The 24,096-nt window shown below is 44.7% G+C and overlaps 1 protein-coding gene across 7 annotated transcripts in view; it reads right to left on the reverse strand.

Moving 5' to 3' along the window:
* Nucleotides 1–24,096, reverse strand: part of AK8 (adenylate kinase 8) — a 226,705-nt gene that overhangs the window by 134,385 nt on the left and 68,224 nt on the right. For 6 of the 7 annotated variants that reach the window (XM_033962214.1, XM_033962212.1, XM_033962218.1 and 3 more), the window contains 2 exons: nucleotides 19,391–19,522; nucleotides 3,799–3,888 (listed from right to left, as the gene is read on the reverse strand). In XM_033962214.1, coding sequence (XP_033818105.1) covers nucleotides 3,799–3,888; nucleotides 19,391–19,522 — 222 coding nt within the window. The remainder of the gene's footprint in view (nucleotides 1–3,798; nucleotides 3,889–19,390; nucleotides 19,523–24,096) is intronic. The other variant, XM_033962215.1, reaches the window with a different exon arrangement.

Genomic DNA, 24,096 nt, shown 5'->3' on the forward strand with positions numbered 1-24,096 from the left:
GGTCTCAAGGCACTGAAGCCACCGAGAAACAAACTTCAAGCGAAAAAACAAGAAAAAAAAGCAGAGTAACAGAAAAAGACTTCAGCACGGATTGCTTGCAAAAATTGTAACTAGATACATTTCTAGCTCTCAGTCCAAGGGGGAAGAGCATGTGCTCAGAAACATGTTGGATTTCTGCAACTCCCGGATTGCGGGTTGGGAATGAACATCTAGCATATGGAATCCGGAAGGGACCTAACAGAATGTGTAGTTACTTTAAAAAGGCTTTTTCATAGATATCATGGAAAGTATAGCTCGGCTGCTGGGAATCTTCCAGTGATACCTAAGTGTTAGATGGAGAGCCCAATACTGTGGCTTTGCTTGACTCCTTATCTTTTGAACACTAAAGGCAATATATCAAGCAATTAAACCTCACCCTCTCATATTTCAGACAATTTGCAGTTTTTATTCACCACAATCACATCTCAGAACAAGGAAAACTCAAACAGATGCATGTTTTTCCCCAGAAAATAAATTAGGCATATCCAGATTCCAAAATAATCCTTATAGAATGACCTCTGTAAAAGGAGTTTATCACACAAAGCAGAGATCATCACTGTTTTTCAAGTGGAGGCCAGAGCGTCAAAAGAAAAAAAACACCTTCAATATGAAAGCCAATACCATCATTGGACAAAGTAGCAGCACCCTGTCAACCTCCACATCCTCTCTCCATTACCATCCCCTTCAAGCTGACTCCCTTCCTCCAACCCCCTCCAGTTTTTAATCTCCCCTATACTTTCTCTGCAAGGTTTGTTTGTGGTGCTATCTTTTGAACACCTATTCTGTTTCCTTCCAGCACCACATAGCTTGCAATAAACTTAAACGGCATGGTGCTCTCTAAGTATTGTGAGAACACAGTGGGATTTTGGTCAGCATACAAGTATACCGTATTTTCACGCAAATAACACGCACCCGTATAAAACGCGCACACGTGTATAGCGCGCAGAAATCACGATGATAAGCACAAAAACTTTGGTATAACGCGCTCACGATTATACCGCGCATGCTGCCCGACTCTCCGTTCACCCCCCCCTGACTTCCGTGCACTGCCCCGACTTTCCGTGCGCTGTCCCGACTCTCCGTTCACCCCCCCCTGACTTCCGTGCACTGCCCTGACTTTCCCGTGCGCTGTCCCGACTCTCCGTTCACCCCCCCTGACTTCCGTGCACTGTCCCCCCTTGAAGGTCTGTCCCCATCCTGAAAGCCTGATGCCCCCCCCCCCCGACGTCCGATACATCCCTCCCCCCGAAGGACCGCCGATTCTCCAACAATATCGGGCCAGGAGGGAGCCCAAATCCTCCTGGCCACGGCGACCCTCTAACCCCACCCCGCACTACATTACGGGCAGGAGGGATCCCAGGCCCTCCTGCCCTCGACGCAAACCCCCCTCCCCCCAACGACCGCCCCCCCAGCCGACCCGCGACCACCCTGGCGACCCCCACGACCCCCCCACCCCCCTTCCCCGTACCTTTGGTAGTTGGGCCAGAAGGGAGCCCAAACCCTCCTGGCCACGGCGACCCCCTAACCCCACCCCGCACTACATTACGGGCAGGAGGGATCCCAGGCCCTCCTGCCCTCGACGCAAACCCCCCTCCCCCCCAACGACCGCCCCCCCCCAAGAACCTCCGACCGCCCCCCCAGCCGACCCGCGACCCCCCTGGCGACCCCCACGACCCCCCCACCCCCCTTCCCCGTACCTTTGGTAGTTGGGCCAGAAGGGAGCCCAAACCCTCCTGGCCACGGCGACCCCCTAACCCCACCCCGCACTACATTACGGGCAGGAGGGATCCCAGGCCCTCCTGCCCTCGACGCAAACCCCCCTCCCCCCCAACGACCGCCCCCCCCCAAGAACCTCCGACCGCCCCCCCAGCCGACCCGCGACCCCCCTGGCGACCCCCACGACCCCCCCACCCCCCTTCCCCGTACCTTTGGTAGTTGGCCGGACAGACGGGAGCCAAACCCGCCTGTCCGGCAGGCAGCCAACGAAGGAATGAGGCCGGATTGGCCCATCCATCCTAAAGCTCCGCCTACTGGTGGGGCCTAAGGCGCGTGGGCCAATCAGAATAGGCCCTGGAGCCTTAGGTCCCACCTGGGGGCGCGGCCTGAGGCACATGGTCGGGTTGGGCCCATGTGCCTCAGGCCGCGCCCCCAGGTGGGACCTAAGGCTCCAGGGCCTATTCTGATTGGCCCACGCGCCTTAGGCCCCACCAGTAGGCGGAGCTTTAGGATGGATGGGCCAATCCGGCCTCATTCCTTCGTTGGCTGCCTGCCGGACAGGCGGGTTTGGCTCCCGTCTGTCCGGCCAACTACCAAAGGTACGGGGAAGGGGGGTGGGGGGGTCGTGGGGGTCGCCAGGGGGATCGCGGGTCGGCTGGGGGGCGGTCGGAGGTTCTTGGGGGGGGGACGGTCGTTGGGGGGGGAGGGGGGTTTGCGTCGAGGGCAGGAGGGCCTGGGATCCCTCCTGCCCGTAATGTAGTGCGGGGTGGGGTTAGGGGGTCGCCGTGGCCAGGAGGGTTTGGGCTCCCTTCTGGCCCGATATTGTCGGGAAGTCGGCGGTCCTTCGGGGTGGGGGTGCGAGTGGTCCTGCCGGGGGGGGGGATGTATCGGACGTCGGGGAGTCGGCCGGGCAAGAGGGCTTGGGCTCCCTCTTGCTCCGATCGTGGATGCGGGTGCGGGTGGGAGCGCGTGCGAGCGGTCGTTCGGGGTGGGGGTGCGAGTGGTCCTGCCGGGGGGGGGGATGTATCGGACGTCGGGGAGTCGGCCGGGCAAGAGGGCTTGGGCTCCCTCTTGCTCCGATCGTGGATGCGGGTGCGGGTGGGAGCGCGTGCGAGCGGTCGTTCGGGGTGGGGGTGCGAGTGGTCCTGCCGGGGGGGGGGGATGTATCGGACGTCGGGGAGTCGGCCGGGCAAGAGGGCTTGGGCTCCCTCTTGCTCCGATCGTGGATGCGGGTGCGGGTGGGAGCGCGTGCGAGTGGTCGTTCGGGGTGGGGGTGCGAGTGGTCCTGCTGGGAGGGTGAATCGGGCGTCGGGCGGGGTGGGAACTATGTTTTAAAACTTTTGTATACCGCGCTCACGCATATAACGCGCGAGGGGTATGCGCGGTAGGTAAAAACGCGTATAACGCGCGCGTTATATGCGTGAAAATACGGTAGCTCAAATTCGCTGAGAGCTACATGACACAGATAGTAAACAAAATAGCTGTTATGAAGGTGAGTAGCACATAAGAAAAGAAAAAAAAAAAAAAAAAAGAGGGAAAGGATCAGGAAGCCATATTTAAAGTGAAGAACACTGATATGGAAATACTAATATCTCATACTAATACTTCTAAATGCTGCTAATAATAACAGCACGTTAAGAATTAAAGGGAGGAAGGTCATGCTTTAAGTGGTTTCCATTGAAAATGAATTAATATTTATTCTTTAATATGTACCCAGGACTTACTAGTTACTAGGCACCCAGGAATGGAACAGAAGGAAGGGGCATTAGCAGAGCCATATGTTAGGGGTATTAGTACTAGAATTACAGGTTGTTTAGCACAACAAAAGTGAGGTATCTTGGCAGAGCAACGAGTGAAGGGCTGAGGCCTCAGCAGTGGAATAGTAAAGGTTTATGTGACAAGACTGAGTTGTGTTGGCACTGTACAGCAACAGCTGACTTGGGAGCAAGGGCTGTTACAAGAAAATAAGTTACACTGGAAATGCTGCAGAATTTTATCATTAGGTTAGGGATTTTACTCCATGTATTTTGTCTCCTGCCCTACCTTGCTGCTCGTTCTCAATGTAAGGTCTGATGAGCTCTCCAAGCTTTGTATTGTCTGCAACAGCTTCCTTTAGTTTTTGTCCACAACCGACTGAGAACACAAAAGAAGATAAGAACATGCATCACTCAAAAAGGCAAAGAGAAAAAGAATTTGTATGTTGCAAATTTGCCATTTACTTGAAGAAACAGCAAAACAGCAAAGAACTTCCGGTATTGAACTGTACAGCTTAGCAAGTGACATGGTCTGAGTTGTCTTCTGCCCTGCAGAGTTTACTTTTTACATTTCTCCTCACTTGTGGCTTTGGCCTCTGTCCAGGTATGGTCTCATTCAGACTCCTGCTCGATCCCATATTGCCGGGGGTGTTCTTTTATTAAGACATCACGATCTATTTATTAAGCTATCTAATATAATAAAACGCTAGGCCACGCATGCGCACTTCCTATGAGTGTGCCGGTTTTCCGTGAGCTGTAGCGACACATAGGAAGTGCGCATGTGTGGTGACCTCTCCCTAGGAACCGCATGCCCCTACAGTACTCTCTCCCTCTCTTCCTTCGCCGCCGCCGTTCTCTGTTTGTGCTTCTTCAATAAAAACCTGCTTCCTACCTCCCCTTAAAGTAACTTTGCCGTCGCTGCCGCCGCAATGGTTCCATGTAACAGTGGCTCCTTTCACGATCCGACCCTGCTGTTCTTCGGTCTGCCCTGCTCCTTGCCTTACTATATTTTTAAGTTGAAAGACGAGGCAGCGGCTCCTCTCAGGATCCCCACCTGCGTCGGAAGTCCAATGCAGTCGGGGATCTTGAGAGGAGCCGCCGCCACCATGTCTTTCAACTTAAAAATATACTAAGGCAAGGAGCAGGGCAGAACGATCTTCAAAATGGCGGCAACTCGATCTCCGTTCCTCCGGGAGGGGGTGGGTCCAGGAGGAGAAGGATCGCGGCCACTCAGCGCACCCAGCGAGGAGCCCAGCGACTTTCCGCTGCCCGGGGCCTGGGACCCGAGTCATTTGCCGCCCCCCCCCCTCTTCCCTTACCGCGGGACCGACTAGCGATTCAAGCAGCATGTGCAGCAGTCTTCACACGCTGCTTCGGGCCCTTCTACTGCCCTGATTTGCTCCGGACGTGCCAGAGTAAATCAGGGCAGTAGAAGGACCTGAAGCAGCGTGTGAAGACTGCTGCACACGCTGCTTGAATTGCCATGTGTAGTCGGGCCCGCGGGAAGTGGGGGGCGGCAAAGGACTCGGGCCCGCGTTTGTAATCGCGACTGTGGGAAGGGAAAGGGGGTAGAGGAAACGCTAATGCTGCTGCACAGGAAACTGGTGTGGGGGAGGGAAATGGAAGGGGGAGCGAATGCTGCTTTGCACAGACAGACAGAGGGAGGAAGGGAGACAGAAAGACAAGAAGAAAGACACAGGGGCAGGTGCACAGGGAACTGGTGTGGGGGGAGGGAAATGGAGGGGGAGGGAATGCTGCTTTGGACAGACAGACAGAGGGAGGAAGGGAGACAGAAAGACAAGAAGAAAGACACAGGGGCAGGTGCACAGGGAACTGGTGTGGGGGGAGGGAAATGGAGGGGGAGGGAATGCTGCTTTGGACAGACAGACAGAGGAAGGAAGGGAGACAGAAAGACAAGAAGAAAGACACAGGGGCAGGTGCACAGGGAACTGGTGTGGGGGGAGGGAAATGTAGGGGGAGGGAATGCTGCTTCGCACAGACAGACAGAGGGAGGAAGGGAGACAGAAAGAAAAGAAGAAAGACACAGGGGCAGGTAGATATACAGAAAGACAAACAGACAAAGGGGGACAGGGACAGAGACAGAAAGAAAGACAGCGGGAGTCGCATCAGGAGGGGTGTGGGATGCCGCAGAGGGAACTTTTCCAATGGGTGCAACTGGGCGGCTGTCGGGAGCCTCTGATAAGGGGCAGAGCAAGGTAAGTATATCATAGGGATAAGAAGGAGGAGGGGGGGAGAAAAAGGAAGGGACGACTACTGCTGGACAGGGGGAGAAGGAAAGAGGTGCTGATGGACAAGGGGGTGTGTGAAGAAAAAGGAACGGAGGCCTAATGTTGGACAGGGGGAGAAGGAAGGTGCTGCTGGACAGGGGGGAGGTAAAACAAAGGGAGAAGGGCTGCTGCTGCATAAGGAGAGCTGTGAAGGGGTGGTGGTGGTGGACACAGGGGAGGTAAAAGGAAGGGAGAATGGACAGGGGGAGCAGGCAAGGGGTGATGATGGACAGCCAAGGAAAAAGAAAGACAGAAAGAAAGAAAGCAGCTAAGGAGAGAGAGAGAGAAAAAGAAATAAAGAAACACACACACACATATATTCTAGCACCCGTTAATGTAACGGGCTATAAGACTAGTGTTATGATAAAGTGCACTTTAAAGAGAAAGTCATTCATATTAAAAACCTGTAATATGCATTAAGTCCATTTAACATGTCATTTCACCAAATGTGTGAAAATCTGACCCAATGCATGTAAAAAATGAAATACATCATATGTAAATACAAGCAAAGCAGCTCATTATTATGCATAATCAATGACATGACTTGCATTAAACTTTTCAGGGAGTCCTGCCAGCTCAGCTGATCGGGGATTCACTTCCCGCTATTAGCTAATGATAAGGGATCCCTTGGCAAAAAGCAGCCTATCTTTGTGATCAGGCAGGCACGATTCTTTAACTGGCGCTGATGACATGGATGCTGGTAAGAGAATCGGGGATGGGTAAGGCATCTGTTCTTTAAGACAGACATGATTCTGTATAGAATACCGATGTGTGATTCTCAGCCGCTTCTTAGGCGGCCACCGAGACCAGCATCCTATACAAAATCAGCCCCATAGTGTCCATTTTTCCAAATATTACGCACTATTATCAGCAAATGATAAAACACAAGATAGTATCTTTTATTTACGGTATTTATAGAAGTGTTTATTAAAACTCAGAAGTGTTCCAACATTTCAACAAAGCAGTCTATAACAAAAGTATATAACAAGGATGAAGACTGATCCCAGAGCACACCCAAGTAAAATAGAACATAACAATATCAAATGGCATAAACATTTCTAAACTAGTCAGCCATTCCCCCAAAGAGTTCACTTGTGCAAGTTGAAAAGTAAGGGAAAATTTGGTGATCCCTTTGGAACCCCACAATCTGCCAACCAAAAATCAGAATTTGAATCTGTTATCTGTGTACAGCAAGTGACTTTATATTTTGAAGCAATATGTTGGCTTTTATTACACTGCGATTATTGTATTTTAATTTTTGCATTAATCAATATCACCATTTTAACTCTTAGGAGTCCAGGGATTGGTTCCACATTGTTTTGTTGTGGTTTGTGACTGCCAAGTCACAAACACAGACTTTACACAGCTTTTCTCAGTCAGGCAACAGGGTCAGGCCCCAGCCAGACCTTAGAGCACTGTATCATGACATGATGCTGATGAGGAGGAGAGGCAACGGCACCAGCTGACTACCGACAGGACATCCCTCTCACAGCGAGAGGTGCATCCTGTAGGCAGTCAGCACCTCTCCTCCTCTCTGCACTTCTCATCCCAGGGTTAGCAAGCTCAGGGCCCCGTCTGGAAGACTTCTGCGCATGCGTGGACATCGATGTGATGACATCACACATACAGTATGCATGATGTCATCAGGTCAATGTCAGCAAATGTCCGAATGCCCTCCAGCCATGGCCCCGAGTTTACTGTGCCATGGCTTCAAAATGTTTGCAATACACTGCCTTGGAGCAACTTACAGGTGTTCAGCAACAAAAGGAATATTGGCTTACCTCAGCCAAGCAGAGTATCTAAGGGTTATAGTCAAGATGCATATGGGAATCACCTCTTCTTCCTTCTTTCCCCTGGGCCTCTCTAGCTTGTTCTGGTCTGGCCTTATACTTCCTGGTTCCTGCCTCCCTGACTTCATCCTATGTCACTCCCCACTAAGGAGGAACTACCTATAATAAGGTGGCTCTGGCATTATGAGGGAGTATCCAGCAGTGGGAGTGGTAGTGTCCTATAGACTCCCTCACACCCCACAATAAACTAGCACCTCCAATTAAGCTCATTTTGATGCTGGCACCACTTCTGGCTGCCCTATAGTTGCCAATACCATAAATACATTCTAAAGATATCCCGAATATAGTACGCTCCCTCCATATTCGCGGTTTCGATTATTCACGGTTTTGTAGTTTGCTGGCTCCTCCCGCCAAATTACATCAGCTTGCATTGAGAAATCGCTGATTCCAAGCGTTTATAGAGAAAAATTGCTGATTTTTTCACCGTATTTTGCCTCTCCTTCAGAAACAGGCCAGATCTCCCACTATGTTATTCACGGTTTCACCATATTCACAATGGTTTGTTTTTGGTTTTTTTTGTATTTATTATTTATTAATTTTATATCTTTACAAGAAAATACATCTTGCTTAGGAAAATACAGCAGGAATAATTGTTCAAATGTTCAAAAGTTCAAAATCACATTTTACAATAATAAAAGAAAAAGAAATACGGGTATGCTTTCTTAGACCACAAAAAGCTATGAAGGAGGGGTTAAGCAAGTGAGAAGCTAATCAATCATAACAAAGAATCAAAAGTACCATGAAAGGCCTAACATAACACTCTGCATTCTAAATTCCATTAATCACCTAAACACCAGCAGCGATTTTCTTCAGTTCCAAAAAAGATCTTAACTGCTCTGATTGAAAGAAGACATACTTAACTTGAGCATATTTCACAATGCATTTACAGGGATATGCGAGCAAAAAGGACGCACCCAAAGCCCTGGTATCTTGTCGCATTGCTAAGAAAAGTTTCCTCTTTTCCTGGGTAGCCTTAGTTACATCCAGGAACACCCATATCTTTTTACCATAGAACAATTCTCTAGAAACACGAAAGTAAAGTTTCATAAAAGAGTCAATGTCCTGTTGGAAAATAAATGAAGCCAGAAGTGTCATTCTCTGAGTCATATCTGTAATAGATTCCTCTAATATGGCTGAAATATTATTTAAGTCCAATTGTGGAGTCTGTTCTCCAACCCCCATTGCTTCCCGGTTTTTTGGTGAAGAAGGTAAATAATAGACTTTGTTTAAAGGAGGAATATTGTCCGTGGAATACTTTAAAATTTCTACTAAATATTTCTTAAACATATCATAGGCTAATATCCCAGGTACTTTGGGGAAATTCAAAATCCTAACATTCAGCCTTCTATTAAAGTTTTCTATATTATCAAGTTTACGGTGTAAAGTCGCTGAATCTTTAATTGCAGCATTTTTAAAGTCCACAAGGGATTTCACTTCTGATTTTACTTCCGTGAAAATATTTTTAGCTTCAGTATTTGACTGTTCCAGTGCCTTGGTTAATTCGTCCATCTTACTAGCCAACATTTGTACCTTTGTAGAAGTCTTCGTTGCCTCAGAGTCCATTTTCTGTAACAGTCCCCAAATCGCTGTTAGTGTCACCTCCCTGGAGGGAATAAACTCCCCAACGCTGGTCGCCATCGGCAGATGCTCATCTGCTCTGGGCGCTTCCCCTCTAAGAACTCCGTATGCAACTTCGGCAGCACTTTCTGTTCCTACTGCCAAAGCAGAAAAGTCAGCCGGACAGGGAGGTGGTTCGGTGAAGGGGGGCGAGAGTGAGATCTCGTTTCCGTGTGGGCTGGAGCCTTCTCTACTCTCTCCCACTGCCAGAATTTCGCCCCGCTGGATGCAGATACCAGGTATCAATTGCTCAATCGTCTGCTGATGGGGTAGGAGCATTGGCGTCGAGGAAGCTGGCGTCTTAATGCTCCCTTTCCTCTTATGGGGCATTTTTCCTTGCGAGTAATTCTCCCAAAGCAGAGAGAGCATGATCTCAGCGTCTGGTCGATGCCGCCATCTTGGCCCCTCCTCCATCTGCTTCCCATATTCACAATGGTTTTAATAGAAAACAGCAAATAACATATGAAAAAGTTATTTGCGGTTTTTCTGTATTTACGGTTCTGTTAATCCCCTATCACAGCGAATACAGAGGGAGAGATGTAATCTCAATGGGCTCCAGTTAGAAAGAAAACAAAGTTATTCATCAGTAGTATGTATTCTCTGAGGACAGCAGCAGGATGAATATCCACAATGATGAGTGATATCTTCTAATGGAACCCTATACAGAAGCTACTCTTTATCAACTTCAAGAAGCCTTTGACGAGTGGTGCATTGCACAAGCGTGTGCCTTCCCACCTACTGCTATCTCATAGGACCATGCCTAATACTATAGTTACTATTGAGACAGACATGGCAGAAACCACTGCTTGCCCTGGGATCGGTAGCATGGAATGTTGTTACTATTTGGGTTTCTACCAGGTACTTGTGACCTGGATTGGCCACTGTTGGAAACAAGATACTGGGCTAGATGGACCATTGATCTGGCCCAGTATGATTATTCATATGTCCTTATGAAAGAATACAACTCCAAGAGGAGGGCCTTGGTAAAAATGTTGGCAGAACTGACTGGTTATGATGGAACTCCAACACTACTTTAGGAAGGAACTTTAGATGCTTAGGAAGAATTACTCTTTTGTGGTGAAATTTAGTTTAAGGTGCATCAGCTGCTAGGACCTGGAGCCCACTTTCTTTGCAGTCTGAAGTGACTGCCACCAAAAACAGGAACTTCCAGGTCAGATACTTCAGATGACAGGTGTCAAGTGGCTCAAAGGGAGCTTTCATCAGTTGGGTGAGAACAATGTTGAGATCAAATGCAACTGTGTGTGTGTGTTGTGGTGGTGGTGGGGGGGCCTTCAACAAGAGGTTTAAGTGATAGCACTTGATGTTGAGGCAGGTGAGGATCACTTTAATGATGTGTCTTCATTGTCTGATGCTGAAGTCGAAAGACCAGACTTCTCTGCTTTTCATGACTTCTAATACTCCTTCTCGACATGAACAGAGTTACAAGAAGAATAATTATGGTCAGGCTTCAGAGACTGCTGGCACCAATTATGTGCGTCTGTAAGAGACATGGTTCTGCTACCGGTATATTGAGACGCTTGCCAGTATCCATCGATGACCCAAAAGATGACGCTTTAAGTGAACACTTCTGCAGTGTAGAACAGCGCATACAGGAATCCACCCGATGTTCAGGGCCTAAATACTGTAAGCACCAGCTATGCGGGTCAGTTAAAGAAATAGGGCACTGACACTGGGAGCACTTTTTGAACCCCGTCAAAGGTTTTGACATTGACGGATAAATTCTGTCAGCCAAATTAGACTCAATAATTACAATCGCGTGGGGAAAAAGTTTCTAAGAAACTAAGGGAAAAATCTGACGCAAAAAGAATACCTCACCTCAGGCAAAAGCCCAGAGGAAGGATGAAGAAAAAATAAACACGTTAACAACTATTCTTTTCTTCTTTTTTTTTTTTTAACTAAGTATAAACTAAAGAAAGAAATCCATGTTTGAAAAACCAAAATTAAAACAATTCGGGCCATAGCCATGCTGATTTTGGACGAAGTCCAGAAAAAATGCACTTCTTCACTCTGCGGAGAATGAAGAATTGATGTACCGTGAACATACGTTGGGCAGGAAGACATTCGCGCATGCGTGTTGCAGGCAGTTGCAAAGTTTTAAAAAAAACTTAGTGACAGTTCACTTTCATACTGTCTGTACCGGGCTCCGTGGATGACATCATCCATACGTGTGAATATGCTGCCTGCTTGTCCTAGGATAAAAAGTGAATACCATTCAAAACACTTTCCACAACTCATGACATGTTACCCATAAGCCACTTTCAACATTTCATAAGTTTCTGTAGCGGTCTTACCCAATTTAAAACAGGATTTCATGCTGTAGCGTTGCTCATTGAGGTCACACATGATGAAAAACAGCCGATCACAAAAACACACTTTCACAAAAATTGCTGTAGCTCAGAGATGAAAACAGATACCAACAAATGGAAAAAAAGGAGGTTACTCGTTAGGTTTCAAGCTACTCAACACCACCTAGTGCGCCTCAAAAGAACTTCCCATTGGTGTGCAATTCAAACTGTCCTGGAACCTTTAGAACAGACCTTGTTTATAGTGCACCACTCTCAAAGGCTTCTTGTAACTACTGGAGAGCAGTTGCCATGCAGGGCTCCATTGAATGACATTACTCATCAGTGTGGTAATTTCATTCTGCCTGTCCTTGGAGAAAATTAATTTTCTCTGAGGATTTTCTCTCCTTGTAAAATATTCATTAAACACATAGGAGCCCTTTTCTAAAGGGTGTTTTAAGCCCTTAACTTGTAGTTAACATATAATAACAGGCTACTGCACAAATAAGTTAAAGCATTTTGTGGTAGTTTAGCTGTTACTGCACTTGGGTTTTTTTTTCAGAATTTTTGTCTGAGGAGTTCTGGCACGGGCCGAGTGATTGTGGAGGCATTGGACAGCCTCCTAAACAGAAGATGGTAAGTTTTCCTATGTTAACTCTGCAGTTACTGCTCAGTAAAGGTAATATTAGAAAAGCTCTCAAATAGTGCCATGTAAAATTTGCAGTTACTGCTTGGTAAAATCCTGCATTAAAATGTATTAATGCATGTTAGTAAAAAAAAAAAAAAAAAAGACCCGAACAGAGATCAAGTATGCTTCCTGCACTTTGCAAACAATTTTTCTGTTAAAAGGTGATCAAAGGTGTGGAATCAATGATGAAGGACTTTCATTTCTTCAGATTCACTGAATTAAGACAAAATTCAGGACACAGGTGGAAAACAAAGCACACAAGACTACAAAAATTATTAATATACAAGAAAGGGGAGGAAGTCGGGCCGGTATGGGAGACGAGCTCCGCCTCCCAACGTCCCTTGCAGCGCAAAGTGCCACCATTTTAAAAACTTACTTTTGCCTCTTCAGGGCAGCTCCACTGGGATCGGGAGCTGCCCCACTGAGCAAGCATCAGCCATTCGCCGCAAGGGGAGGAAGTCGGGCCGGTGTGGGAGACAAGCTCCGCCTCCTGACATCCCTTGCAGCACCAAGCACCGCCATTTAGGGCGGTGCACCTAGTGGCCTGCCCCCACTCGGCACATTGCCTAAGGCGCAAGCCAAAAGCACGCACCTTAGCACGCTCCTTTGTGTGGCGACTGAAGGGAGACGACTGATCCCTACAGCACACACCAAGTGAAAAGCCCAACACAAGCAAACCTACTCTCAGATCTCAAAATGAGAACCCCAATCATGCTAATCCTATCGTTATTATATATCAACTGCATTGCAGCAACCCACTCTGCACCACCACCTCATGGCACTCCACACAACAAATGAACACACATAGCAATCAACAGGGACATCACCAGAGCATCATACCCATTCTTTGGAACAAACGCAATAAGAACAACAACAACAATAAACAAAAGAAAAAATCTCATATCAAAGCAAATATTACTCTAAAGCCCACCAATCATCAACACACTAAACCAAACAACAAAACTATCACCCCAATCCCATGCATGTATATTAACACACGGTCAGTAGCAAACAAACTGCTCCTCTTAAATGAGCTAATCACAACCAATAAAATAGAGCTGTCTCTCATCACAGAAACGTGGCTAAAAGAACAAAATAGCCCAGAACTACCTCACCTGTGGCCGCAAGGATACAACATACTCCAGATCCTTAGGAAACATAAGCGAGGAGGAGGACTAGCAATAGTCTACAGCAGGGGTGTCAAAGTCCCTCCTCGAGGGCCACAATCCAGTCAGGTTTTCAGGATTTTCCCAATGAATATGCATGAGATCTATTTGCATGCACTGCTTTCATTGTATGCTAATAGATCTCATGCATATTCATTGAGGAAATCCTGAAAATCCGACTGGATTGTGGCCTTCGAGGAGGGACTTTGACACCCCTGATCTACAGAGACTCATACCATCACAGAATCTGATTCAGCTATTCACCCAGGCCTGGAATACATAACCTGCAACTAGAGGATAAGCCCAACTCCATGCTAAACAATATAGGAATTCTTCTGATCTACAGGCCCCCAAACTCACACTCAAACACAGTCTCCAAACTGTTAGAAATAATTGCAAACCTGGCATGCCAACACACCAACTTGCTCATCGTAGGAGATGCCAACCTACCTCTCGAATTGACCAACAATAATGATGTCTCAAAACTCAAGTCCCTACTTGAAGATTGTCAAATCACTATCATGCCCTCAGGCCCAACTCATGAAAAATGACACACCCTTGACTTACTCGCTACTGCCTTCGCCAACCTCACCACAAATATCAAATGGTCCCCCTATCCCCTGGTCTGACCACTATCTTCTCAAATTCAATCTGAACCTCACAGAAGAAAACCATGCAAACAAAACAGCAAAAGAAGTACAACTAATACGAAAAAACCCCAATCCAGACCTATTCTGGAAACAAGTAACGACATCTCTGATCTTCCCCTCAAACAGCACTACAGCAATGCTAATAAGCTGGAACAAGACTATAATCGATACCTTAGAGTAGGGCTGCCCAAGTCCGGTCCTCGAGATCTACTGGCAGGCCAGGTTTTCAGGATATCCACAATGAATATGCATGAGAGAGAGATTTGCATCCCAAGAAGGCAGTGCAGGCAAATCTCTCTCATACATATTCATTGTGGATATCCTGAAAACCTGGCCTGCCAGTAGATTTCAAGGACCAGACTTGGTCAGCCCTGCCTTAGAAGCTCTCTCCCCCTACACCCCCATCAAATAACACAAAGCCAGACCTCCCCCTGGTACACTGAATCACTAAGAGCAGAAAAACAACTGTGCAGACAGCTAGAAAGGAGATGGCGAAAGAACAAACCACCAAACCACAGAGCATTAGGAAGAGCAGCAATCAACAAATATAAGGTTCAACATATCAGAAGCCAGGAAAAGCTACTATACCAACATAACGGGAACCGGAACCACCACCAACAAAAAAATATTCCTCCTGGTAAAACAGCTAACCCCTCCCCCCAAACAAAACACTCCAGATCACCTCAATACACCCACAGCCCAAGAGCTAGCAGATTACTTCCTGAACATGATCAAAACTGTGCAAACAGATGTAACCAGCAAGTCACAAACACAAACACATCCCAGAGTGGCACTTGAACAACCCACAGAAACCAGTAACGCCGATCTCATCTGGTCCACATTCACTACCCAGTCCATCTCTGACACACAAAAACTGTTAGGAAAACTGGCCACCCGATGTAGCCCCTTAGACAATTGCCTCCCCTACCTCCTCACATCAGTGCCCAAGGAAATTATCATATGGATCAATTCCCATCTGAACAAATCCCTAAACCAAGAAGAAATGGAAAAAATAGCTTTAACCCCAATTCCTAATCTTCTAACACAGATCTCACCACTCCCTCAAATTACAGGCCCATCGCTGGCATCCCCATTCTCACCAAACTTCTTGAAAACCACATAAGCAAGCAACTAACAGCATACATAGAGCAACATTCATACCTCCATCAGACACAATTCGGTTTCAGACAACAGCACAGCACAGAATTCCTCATCCTGACCTTACTAACCAAAATCAAACAACTACTAAGTACAGGTTGCCAGGCCATACTCCTTCAATTTGACATATCCGCAGCTTTTGACTTTGTCGATCATCAATTACTCTTAACAAAACTCTCTGAGACAGGGTTAACAGATACGGTACTGCGCTGCTTCACCAACTTCCTCATGAACACAGAATATACCAGGGATCTTAAAGTCCCTCCTTGAGGGCCGCAATCCAGTCGGATTTTCAGGATTTCCCCAATCAATATGCATTGAAAGCAGTGCATGCACATAGATCTCATGCATATTCATTGCGGAAATCCTTAAAACCCGACTAGATTGCAGCCCTCAAGCCTCAAAAAAGACAGTGTGTACTCCAACAACTGGAGGGCATTCTGTGGAGTTCCGCAGGGATCACCGCTCTCACCTATTCTTTTCAACCTGTTCATGAGCTCACTCGGTGACATCCAACTTGAAGATGAGACCATGTCATACGTGGATGACATCTTACTCCTCATACCAGTGGCAGGAAACCAGGCTAACACTACCAAGAAAATCTTTGATAATATGGAGAAAATCCAAGCATGGTCCAACTCATGCAGAATTCTCAACAGGATCCAAATGAACCTTCCCTCGACAAAAAATCTCAAGTACAAAAGAATCTTCCAGTCTATGTTCACCTTCCTCGGAGTCAAAATCTGGAATGACATCGCAGTGACTATAAGAACGGAAACCAACCATACCCTATTCCGAAAGAAACTGAAAACTTCACTCTTCGACAACTAACTCTTCTAGGATCATCATAAGAACCTGACCTTTACTTAATTTGCCTAAGTTTTATGCTTCCTGTCCCCCTTCCACTCCTCCTTCCCACCCTAACCCTCTTCCTTTCCTCTCCTCAAGTCGCCTAGAGCCTGTTTAGGTGTGCGCGACACACAAATATTAGATTAAATTAGAAAGGTAGAGTTACAAAAACAAACATCCTGTTTGCAAACTATTTTGGATTTTGAAAAGAATGTTGTACACTAGGGAGCTCATAATCGAAACCTAAACATGTCTAAAAACCTGCTCAAGTTGGTACTTGGTCAACCTAAAATACAGGTTGTCCAAGTGTCAATAATTGAAACGGCTTTTTTATGCCTCTGAATCCCACTGTGCTCCTAGAGCTGAAAGGGGTGTTTCTGAAGGAGTGGTTAGGGCGGGATGTAGGCTGACCTAGATTTAGTCATCTTGCAGGGATAACTGAAGGTTTGACGAGACTTGCTTAGCAAAACTTACATGTTGCGAGTTAGACGATGTAAAGACAGGTATAAGTGCCAAAAAGGTATCCAAAGTGACCAAATAGAGAATGACACGGGGAAAAAAATCTGTCCCCATCACTGCCCCGTCTCCGAACCCGCCGTTCCCTTCACCGCCCCGTCTCCGCCGTCCCCTTCACCGCCCCTGTAGCATCCACCCTGCCCTCTTGCCATCTCACTGCCTTTCAGCGGCCCGAGAATCTCCCTCTCTATCTCCCCCTTACTTTCGTGGTTTAAAGAAACTTAAGGGAGGGAAGGCACGCAGTCACCGATCGTGCGCATGGCCCCTTCCCTCCCTCCGGCCAAATCTATCTCCCTCTCTCCCCCTTACCTTCGCGGCGCTTTAGAAAAGAAAGCCTGCCTGCGAAGTCTGCGAAGCCTGCCTGTGCCACCTAGCAGTTGCGTGTGTGTGGGCGGAAGCTTCTCCTCTGACAATTGTCATTTTATAAACACAAATAAAACAGAGCAAAGTTCAACAAAACCCATCTCCCCTCCCTTTCACAAATATCCCCTTCACTATTGTGAAAACTGAACAAACCAAATTACTAGAGAATGCTACATAGAAAAATCAAGCTAACAGAATACTTTAGTCACACATGGCAAGAATAATGTTAGGGGGAGTGCAACTAGGGCAACTGCCCCCTGGTCAGCGAGAGATCCCTAAGCTAGCTGGAAGCTAAAGAAGCACAGCCTGGCCTTTGCGGTTCCCAGTTAGGTCTAATACCAGCTCTAGCAGGATACATATTTCAAATCTGAAATATTCTAATCACAAAATATAAAATAAATGTATTTTTTTCTTTTTGTTGTCTGGTAATTTTATTCTTCAAATCACATTGGTTTCAGGCTTTGGTTTTAGGTTCCTTCTGTCTTTATCGTGGCATGGCTGGCTCCTGAAGGTAAAATAGGTGCAAGAGGACCTGGGGAGAAGATGCCGAGTCTGACATGGGCGCAATTTTTTTTTACTACAAATGTGACTTTTCACCGCTCCCATGGGGCGGTAAAAGGTCTTGTCCCCATTCCTGCGGTAAACCAGTTGCAAATGTCTCCATTCCTGCAGATCTACTGTGGTGACCTGCGGTTTACCGCGGTAAACGGTCCCCGTGTCATTCTCTACCAGATAACTACTGCAGGGACAAAGTAAAAATCCCCACACACTCCCCCCATGATCACTGATCCCGTTGCACCCCCACAAAGTTCAGAATAAAAATGTTTATACCTGCCTCTGGAACATTAGCAACTGCTACAGGAAAGCCTAGTAGAGCTGCACAGAGGCGGCTTAAGAAGTCTGGGGGGTGGGCTAGTGAATCATAGAGAGAACGACCCAGGCCCATAAGCCACTCTAACTACCACATTTATGGTGGAATATCTGCACCCACCAAAACTCTCCCAAACCCTACTGTACTGCCATATAGGTGCCACATGCAGCCATAATGTGGTACTCTTTTTATGAAGTTCACAGCAGTTCCCTGTAAGGTGCCCCACTGCTCTGTTGCTATGTTAGGGGCCAGTCCATCTCAATGCTTGCTGCCCCTCTCCCCCCCTATATGTCCAAAAGGTCTTGATCTGGGCGTTTGGGACTTGAATGAATTTTTGGTCGAGAATTTGGTATAAAGATAGACATAGTGGCAGTCTGGACGATAATAAGCCTGGACATAGACAGAGACAATTTTTTTTAAAAAAAATTGGGTGACGTACTTTTCAAGAATGGGCTTTGAGCGACTAGCACCCTACATCCAAATTGGACTTAGACGTTTCTTTTGATTATGCCCCTCTAAATCACACAGTTCTTGTGTCTGGTTGGATGCTCTGCTCTATTTCTGAAACTGATAGTTGATCTCTGGCCTATTTCTGGAGGACAATATGAAGCAAATACCTCTAATTTAACAACATGAAATAAAATTCAGAGGTATGTTATACAGACCCAAAATGCAGAATGGATATAATCAAAGAACAAGAAGATATATATTGGGAAATAAGCAATTGGAGAGGAGGGGTAAAGAATTTATATGTTATACACATGTTCAGGTATATATGATTTTTTTTTCAGTTCTCTCAAGTACTAAATATGCTTCTGGTTGTGTCTTAAGAAGATCCTTAAGGCACCAGAACAATAGTGAGTATATAATTACAATACCAGAGCTTAAGGGAAAGTTTATTACTTTTATTTTGCTTTAACATTTGGTTTGGGAAGGGGAAGAATATGATAATAACCCTGGGTTGATGGCTAAATGGAATTAGGATCTGGGCTTAGAATTTGATGATGAGGATTGGCAATTTATGGGATCAAATTTGTAAAACTTTAATTTATAATAAAAGTCAGGAGCCCATGTATAAATTGCTTCATAGAACTGCTATTGGCTCTCTTTCTAAAAATCTTGACATGTGTTTTGTTTTTTCTGCTACCATTTGTAATTTCAGCCTGAATCACAAACACATCACAGATGATCCTTCCCTCACCCAAAAGGCACTAAGCACAAATGTCTATGCCATTATCAAAACATGGAACAACCTGCCACAAGACATAAGAAACCTGCTACCTAAAGTTCAGTGCACTCTGCAAATGGTATTCTATACTAAGTATGCTTTAACAAGCTCTGTAGAATCATCTGAGTTTTCTGTTTAATTACTTAATTGAATGTTCATTGTCTTCTGATTACTTTTGTTCTTTGTAAGCTCCCTGTGATCTGCTTGGGTTCTTAACTTTATAAATCGCCTTGAGCCTTTATAGGCATCAAGCGATCCATAAATTTTAGATTAGATTAGAAATATTAAAAGTTAGGAAAAGAAGAAGCAAAATGTAGATGTGCAGAGAACTTACTGTTCACAATGCTGTATTTCTGGGCCATTAGCTCTGCCTGAAGGCTCTTCCCACTGCCTGGGGGTCCATACAGCAGAATGAATGGTGTGTGAGGGGCTAGGTTTCGATGCCGACTTTGGACAAAGGTCAGAACTAGAAAGGGTAATAAAATGGCAATGATTATGGCAGTGTATAAACCAAACTTATGGAGTATCTGGTTGTTTTATTTCTTTCTTTTGCCATCAATCAAAATGAACACTTTGTCATCTACTAAGTAGGAAAATTGTTATTGATAAGATTTAGACAGTTCTCTAAGCTTGTATACATGTCTAGATTACCTGCATATGGTGGCTGTAACCCACTTAGGCCCTAGTTCTATAAACAATGCCGTGATCGGCAGTTGCCCACAAATATGGCACTGATTGAGTGTCAATCACATGACAGCACCGTTTATAGAATCGCGGCTACATCACAAATAGGTGCCAGAAATGTAGGCCAGGGCTTTCAAGGCCTACATTTCTAGCACCTATCTGTGACAAGAATCGCAACGATGGAGGCGCCTACCAACACCTAAGGGTACTTCCGGCATTAACTATGCTTATGTTACCCTTAGGTGTCAGTAGGTGCCTCTGTAGTCATGGTTCCAGTGCCATTTAAGGAGGTGCTGTTTTTTATTTTTTTTATAAATCTTTATTCATTTTTGCATCTTACAACAAGTGTATAAATTAAAAACATTTGAAATTGAATACAACACTTGAATTTCTATCATATTCAACATTAAATCATAAAATTTAACCCCCTCCCTCCCATCCCTACCATAACCTATGCAATCATATATATCACATAAAATTTTCTTTCCTATTGATCTGAATTTGTATTAAATGTTTAGAACTCCCCCCCTTCCCACCCCCTCATTTGCATTGTACTTGTAATGGAAAAATGGTATCTATTCATTACAATAGTTTGTCAATGATCCCCAGATCTCTTTAAATTTCGTATAATTCCCTTTTTGTATGGCTATTGTTTTTTCCATTTTATGTATATGACATAACGAATTCCACCAAAAACTGTAATTGAGTCTACTCCAATTCTTCCAATTACTTGTGATATGTTGTATGGCGACCCCAGTCATAATTAATAGAAGCCTGTTATTTTTAGATGAAATTTGGCTCTTTGCTCTCATTGACATACCAAATAGAACTGTATCATAGGATAATGCCACAGGATTTTCCCTAAAAACAATTTATTTGGCCCCGAATTGATTTCCAAAAGGCCAAGATAAATGAACAATAGAATAATAAGTGATCTAGAGTCCTTGCTACAAGATTACAATTGATGCCAGCATCTATTAGACGTAGAGCTATTTAACTTTTGTAATCTAACTGGGGTCCAAAATGTTCTATGCAGAAGAAAAAAACAAGTTTGTCTCATAGATGCTGACACTGTACTTCTTATCCTCCAAGACCAAATTCGTGGCCATTGAGACGCAGAAATTTGATGCTTAATCTCAATGCTTCAAATATCCCCAAGACCAATTTTAGGCTTTTTATTTACAAATCCGTTTATCAGTTTATACTACTGTGCGGCCTTGGTGTCCCAGAAGTCCACCTGATAGCATAAAAATTCTAAACTATATTGCGTATTAAGATTTTTCCATTCAGGGAACCCTACCTGAATGGCCTACTTCAGTTGCAACCATCGCTTTGTGATTTATTAAGACCATATTTATGTTGCAACTGTGAAAAATCAAGCAGTTTACCATTTGAAATAACATCATCTAAAATACATATACCTGCTATCATCCAATGCTTCCAGATGACCTTAAACCCGCCAATTTGAATCTTGGAGTTTAGCCATATAGTCTGATTTGTTGATTTATAGATTGGAATAGATGTTAAATTACTGATATATCATAAGGTTTTCCATGTATCCATTAATATCCTGTTTTCTTTATACAATCTAGGTATTTTGATACTGAGAACATGACATAAACGTAGAGGAAACATGAGTCGCCATTCCAACCACAACCAATATGGGGTACTATCAATGAGCTCTGGGAGGACCCAATACATATCCTGGCTCAAAATATAGTCTTGATGATACCTATAAAAATTGGAAAAATTTACCCCACCCTCTGTAATTGGCTTTTGTAGAGATACTAAAGCAATTCTAGGAATTTTACCCAGCCAAATAAATTTTGTAAGAATACGATTTAACTTTTTATAAAAGGACCCCTGAAAAAAACTGGTATCATACCCATTTGATATCCACAGGCAATATCATCATTTTGATAGTTTGAACTCTCCCCCACCATGAAAGATGTAAAGGATTCCATTGCTCACACATTTCTGTTGCCTTCTGTAATAAAGTTTTTTCATTCTCTTTCATTGTGTCTTCCAGCGTATTTTTTATCCTAATACCTAAATATTTTATTCCATCCTCCTTCCATAGAAAGGGGAATGAATCAAACAAGCCTTTTGTACAATGTACATTTAGTGGAAGAACTTCTGATTTGCTCCAGTTTATCTTATATCCTGAAAACTTTCCACATTTCTCTATCAATTCAAGTAAGCATAGAATGGTTATTTCTGGATTTCTCAAATGAAGCAGTATATCATCTGCATATGCAGAGATCTTGTATTCCCGATCTGAATAAGGAATACCCTGTATCTCCTTCCCTTGCTGAATAGCTAATAACAAGGGTTCTAATACAATATCAAAAAGCAAAGGAGGTAAGGGACAGCCTTGTCTAACCCCCCTCTGCAAATTAAAGCGTTCTGAGAAATTATTACTAATATACAATCTAGCAACAGGGGAGCTATACAATGTTTGAATCATTTGTATAAATCCAGAACCAATCCCAAACCACTCCATTGCTTGATACATGAAGGTCCATTCCACCCGGTCAAAGACCAAAGACACAGAAAAAGCCGGATCTTTCATGGCTTTTGTTAAATTCAACATGTAAAAAGCCAATCTGGTGTTATTAGATGAATGTCTCTTAGCAACAAATCCAGTTTGGTGCATATCAATGATAAAAGGGAGAGCCTTAGTCAAGCGTACAGCCAATGTCTTAGCCAAAAGTTTTCCATCTACATTGAGTAAAGAGATAGTAGTTTGAAACCAAAGTGGGATCTTTATTTGGCTTTGGCAAAACTATAGTTAAAGATTCTGCCATAGTACCTGTAATGCAACCCTTAGTTAGTTGTGTCTGATATAAATTTAATAAATGAGGTAATAAGGTATCTTGAAATGATTTATAAAACTCTACTGTAAAACCATCACCACCTGGAAGGGATCCAACTCTAAGAGACTTCAACGCTGTTTTTTAAAAATTACATTTTAATTGCTTTAAATGATGTGATCAATTATCATGTCAATTAAAGGCAATTAAACAAATTAAAACTGATGCCGTTAGGGCGCCTAACAGCGCCTATCTAGCAGCACCATTTATAGAATTTAGGCCTTAGTTTTTAGGCAATGTGAACTAAAAATGTGAATAAAATAAAAGTCAAAACTGGGTCAACTTTCAGAGTAAATTAAGCAGACAGGAGAGGTTCCTACCTGCTTAAATCACTTGGGAGTAGCTATCCACCAATATGCAGTGGCACTTAACAAGGCAGAGCTGCTGAATATTGGCATTAACTAGCCAGTTTAGAATCTGGCCACTGATTGACATTACAGAGCAGAGTTAAGACAGGCCAATATTATACAGTGCCAGGGCCCGCATATAAGCAGGCACAAAAGCAGCAGAATGCTTTTTTGTTTGGGGGGACCCAAAAGCTCCGTCCCAGACCCCACCCAAGATCCGACCCCGACCCCATCCCATAATAGTACTAATTGTGATACCATTTTTTGCATCCATTTTTTATATATACACACACAATATAATCTTATTAACACCACATAATGGTTAACCACAAAATTAAACTACACAAAGTACACTATATGCTTCTCAACATTCATTCCTATCAGAACATCTGGTCTTGGTCACACATGCAGAACACAGACAACCCTTATGCAAATACAGGACCACAAACTAAAAGTACTAATATATATACAAACAAAAAGCATAGTTACTTGCCATAACAGGTATTATCCAAGACAGAAGGCAGATACGGGCGACATCATCCATGGAACCCTGGTACGGACAGCTTTAAAAGTGCATTGCCACTTTAAGAACATAAGAAAGTTTGCAAACTGCCTGCACCACACATGCGCGAGTGCCTTCCCACCCGACGCAGGCTTGGGGCACCTTAGTTCCATAAGCAAGTTAAGAAACCAACCAGGGGAAATGGGTGGGTTGTGAGAATATCTGTCTGCTGTCTCCAGATAACACCTGTTATGCTAAGTAACTGTGCTTTATCCCAGGACAAGAAGGCAGCATATTCTCACATGTGGAACTCCCTAGCTTATTAGAATGGGATGGAGTGTTCACCATTAAGAAAATAAATTTTACAATACTGCTTGGCCGAAGTGACCCTCCCGTCTGGAATTAAAGTCCAGATAGTAGTAAAATGTGAATATATGAACTGAGAACCAAGTAGCAGCTTTACATATTTCATCAATAGGAGTTGAGCGTAGGAAATCAAGAGAAGCTGCCATAGCTCGGATCTTGTGGGCTGTGACATAACTCCCAGTTGCTGCCCAGGCTGAGCATAAGAGAAAAGGATACACACCACTAACCCTGTAGATATAGTTCTCCTGGATACAGGGCATCCCAACCT

This window comes from Geotrypetes seraphini, chromosome 10 (genome assembly GCF_902459505.1).
Source record: "Geotrypetes seraphini chromosome 10, aGeoSer1.1, whole genome shotgun sequence".
In the NCBI taxonomy this organism is placed as follows: Eukaryota; Metazoa; Chordata; class Amphibia; order Gymnophiona; family Dermophiidae; genus Geotrypetes; species Geotrypetes seraphini.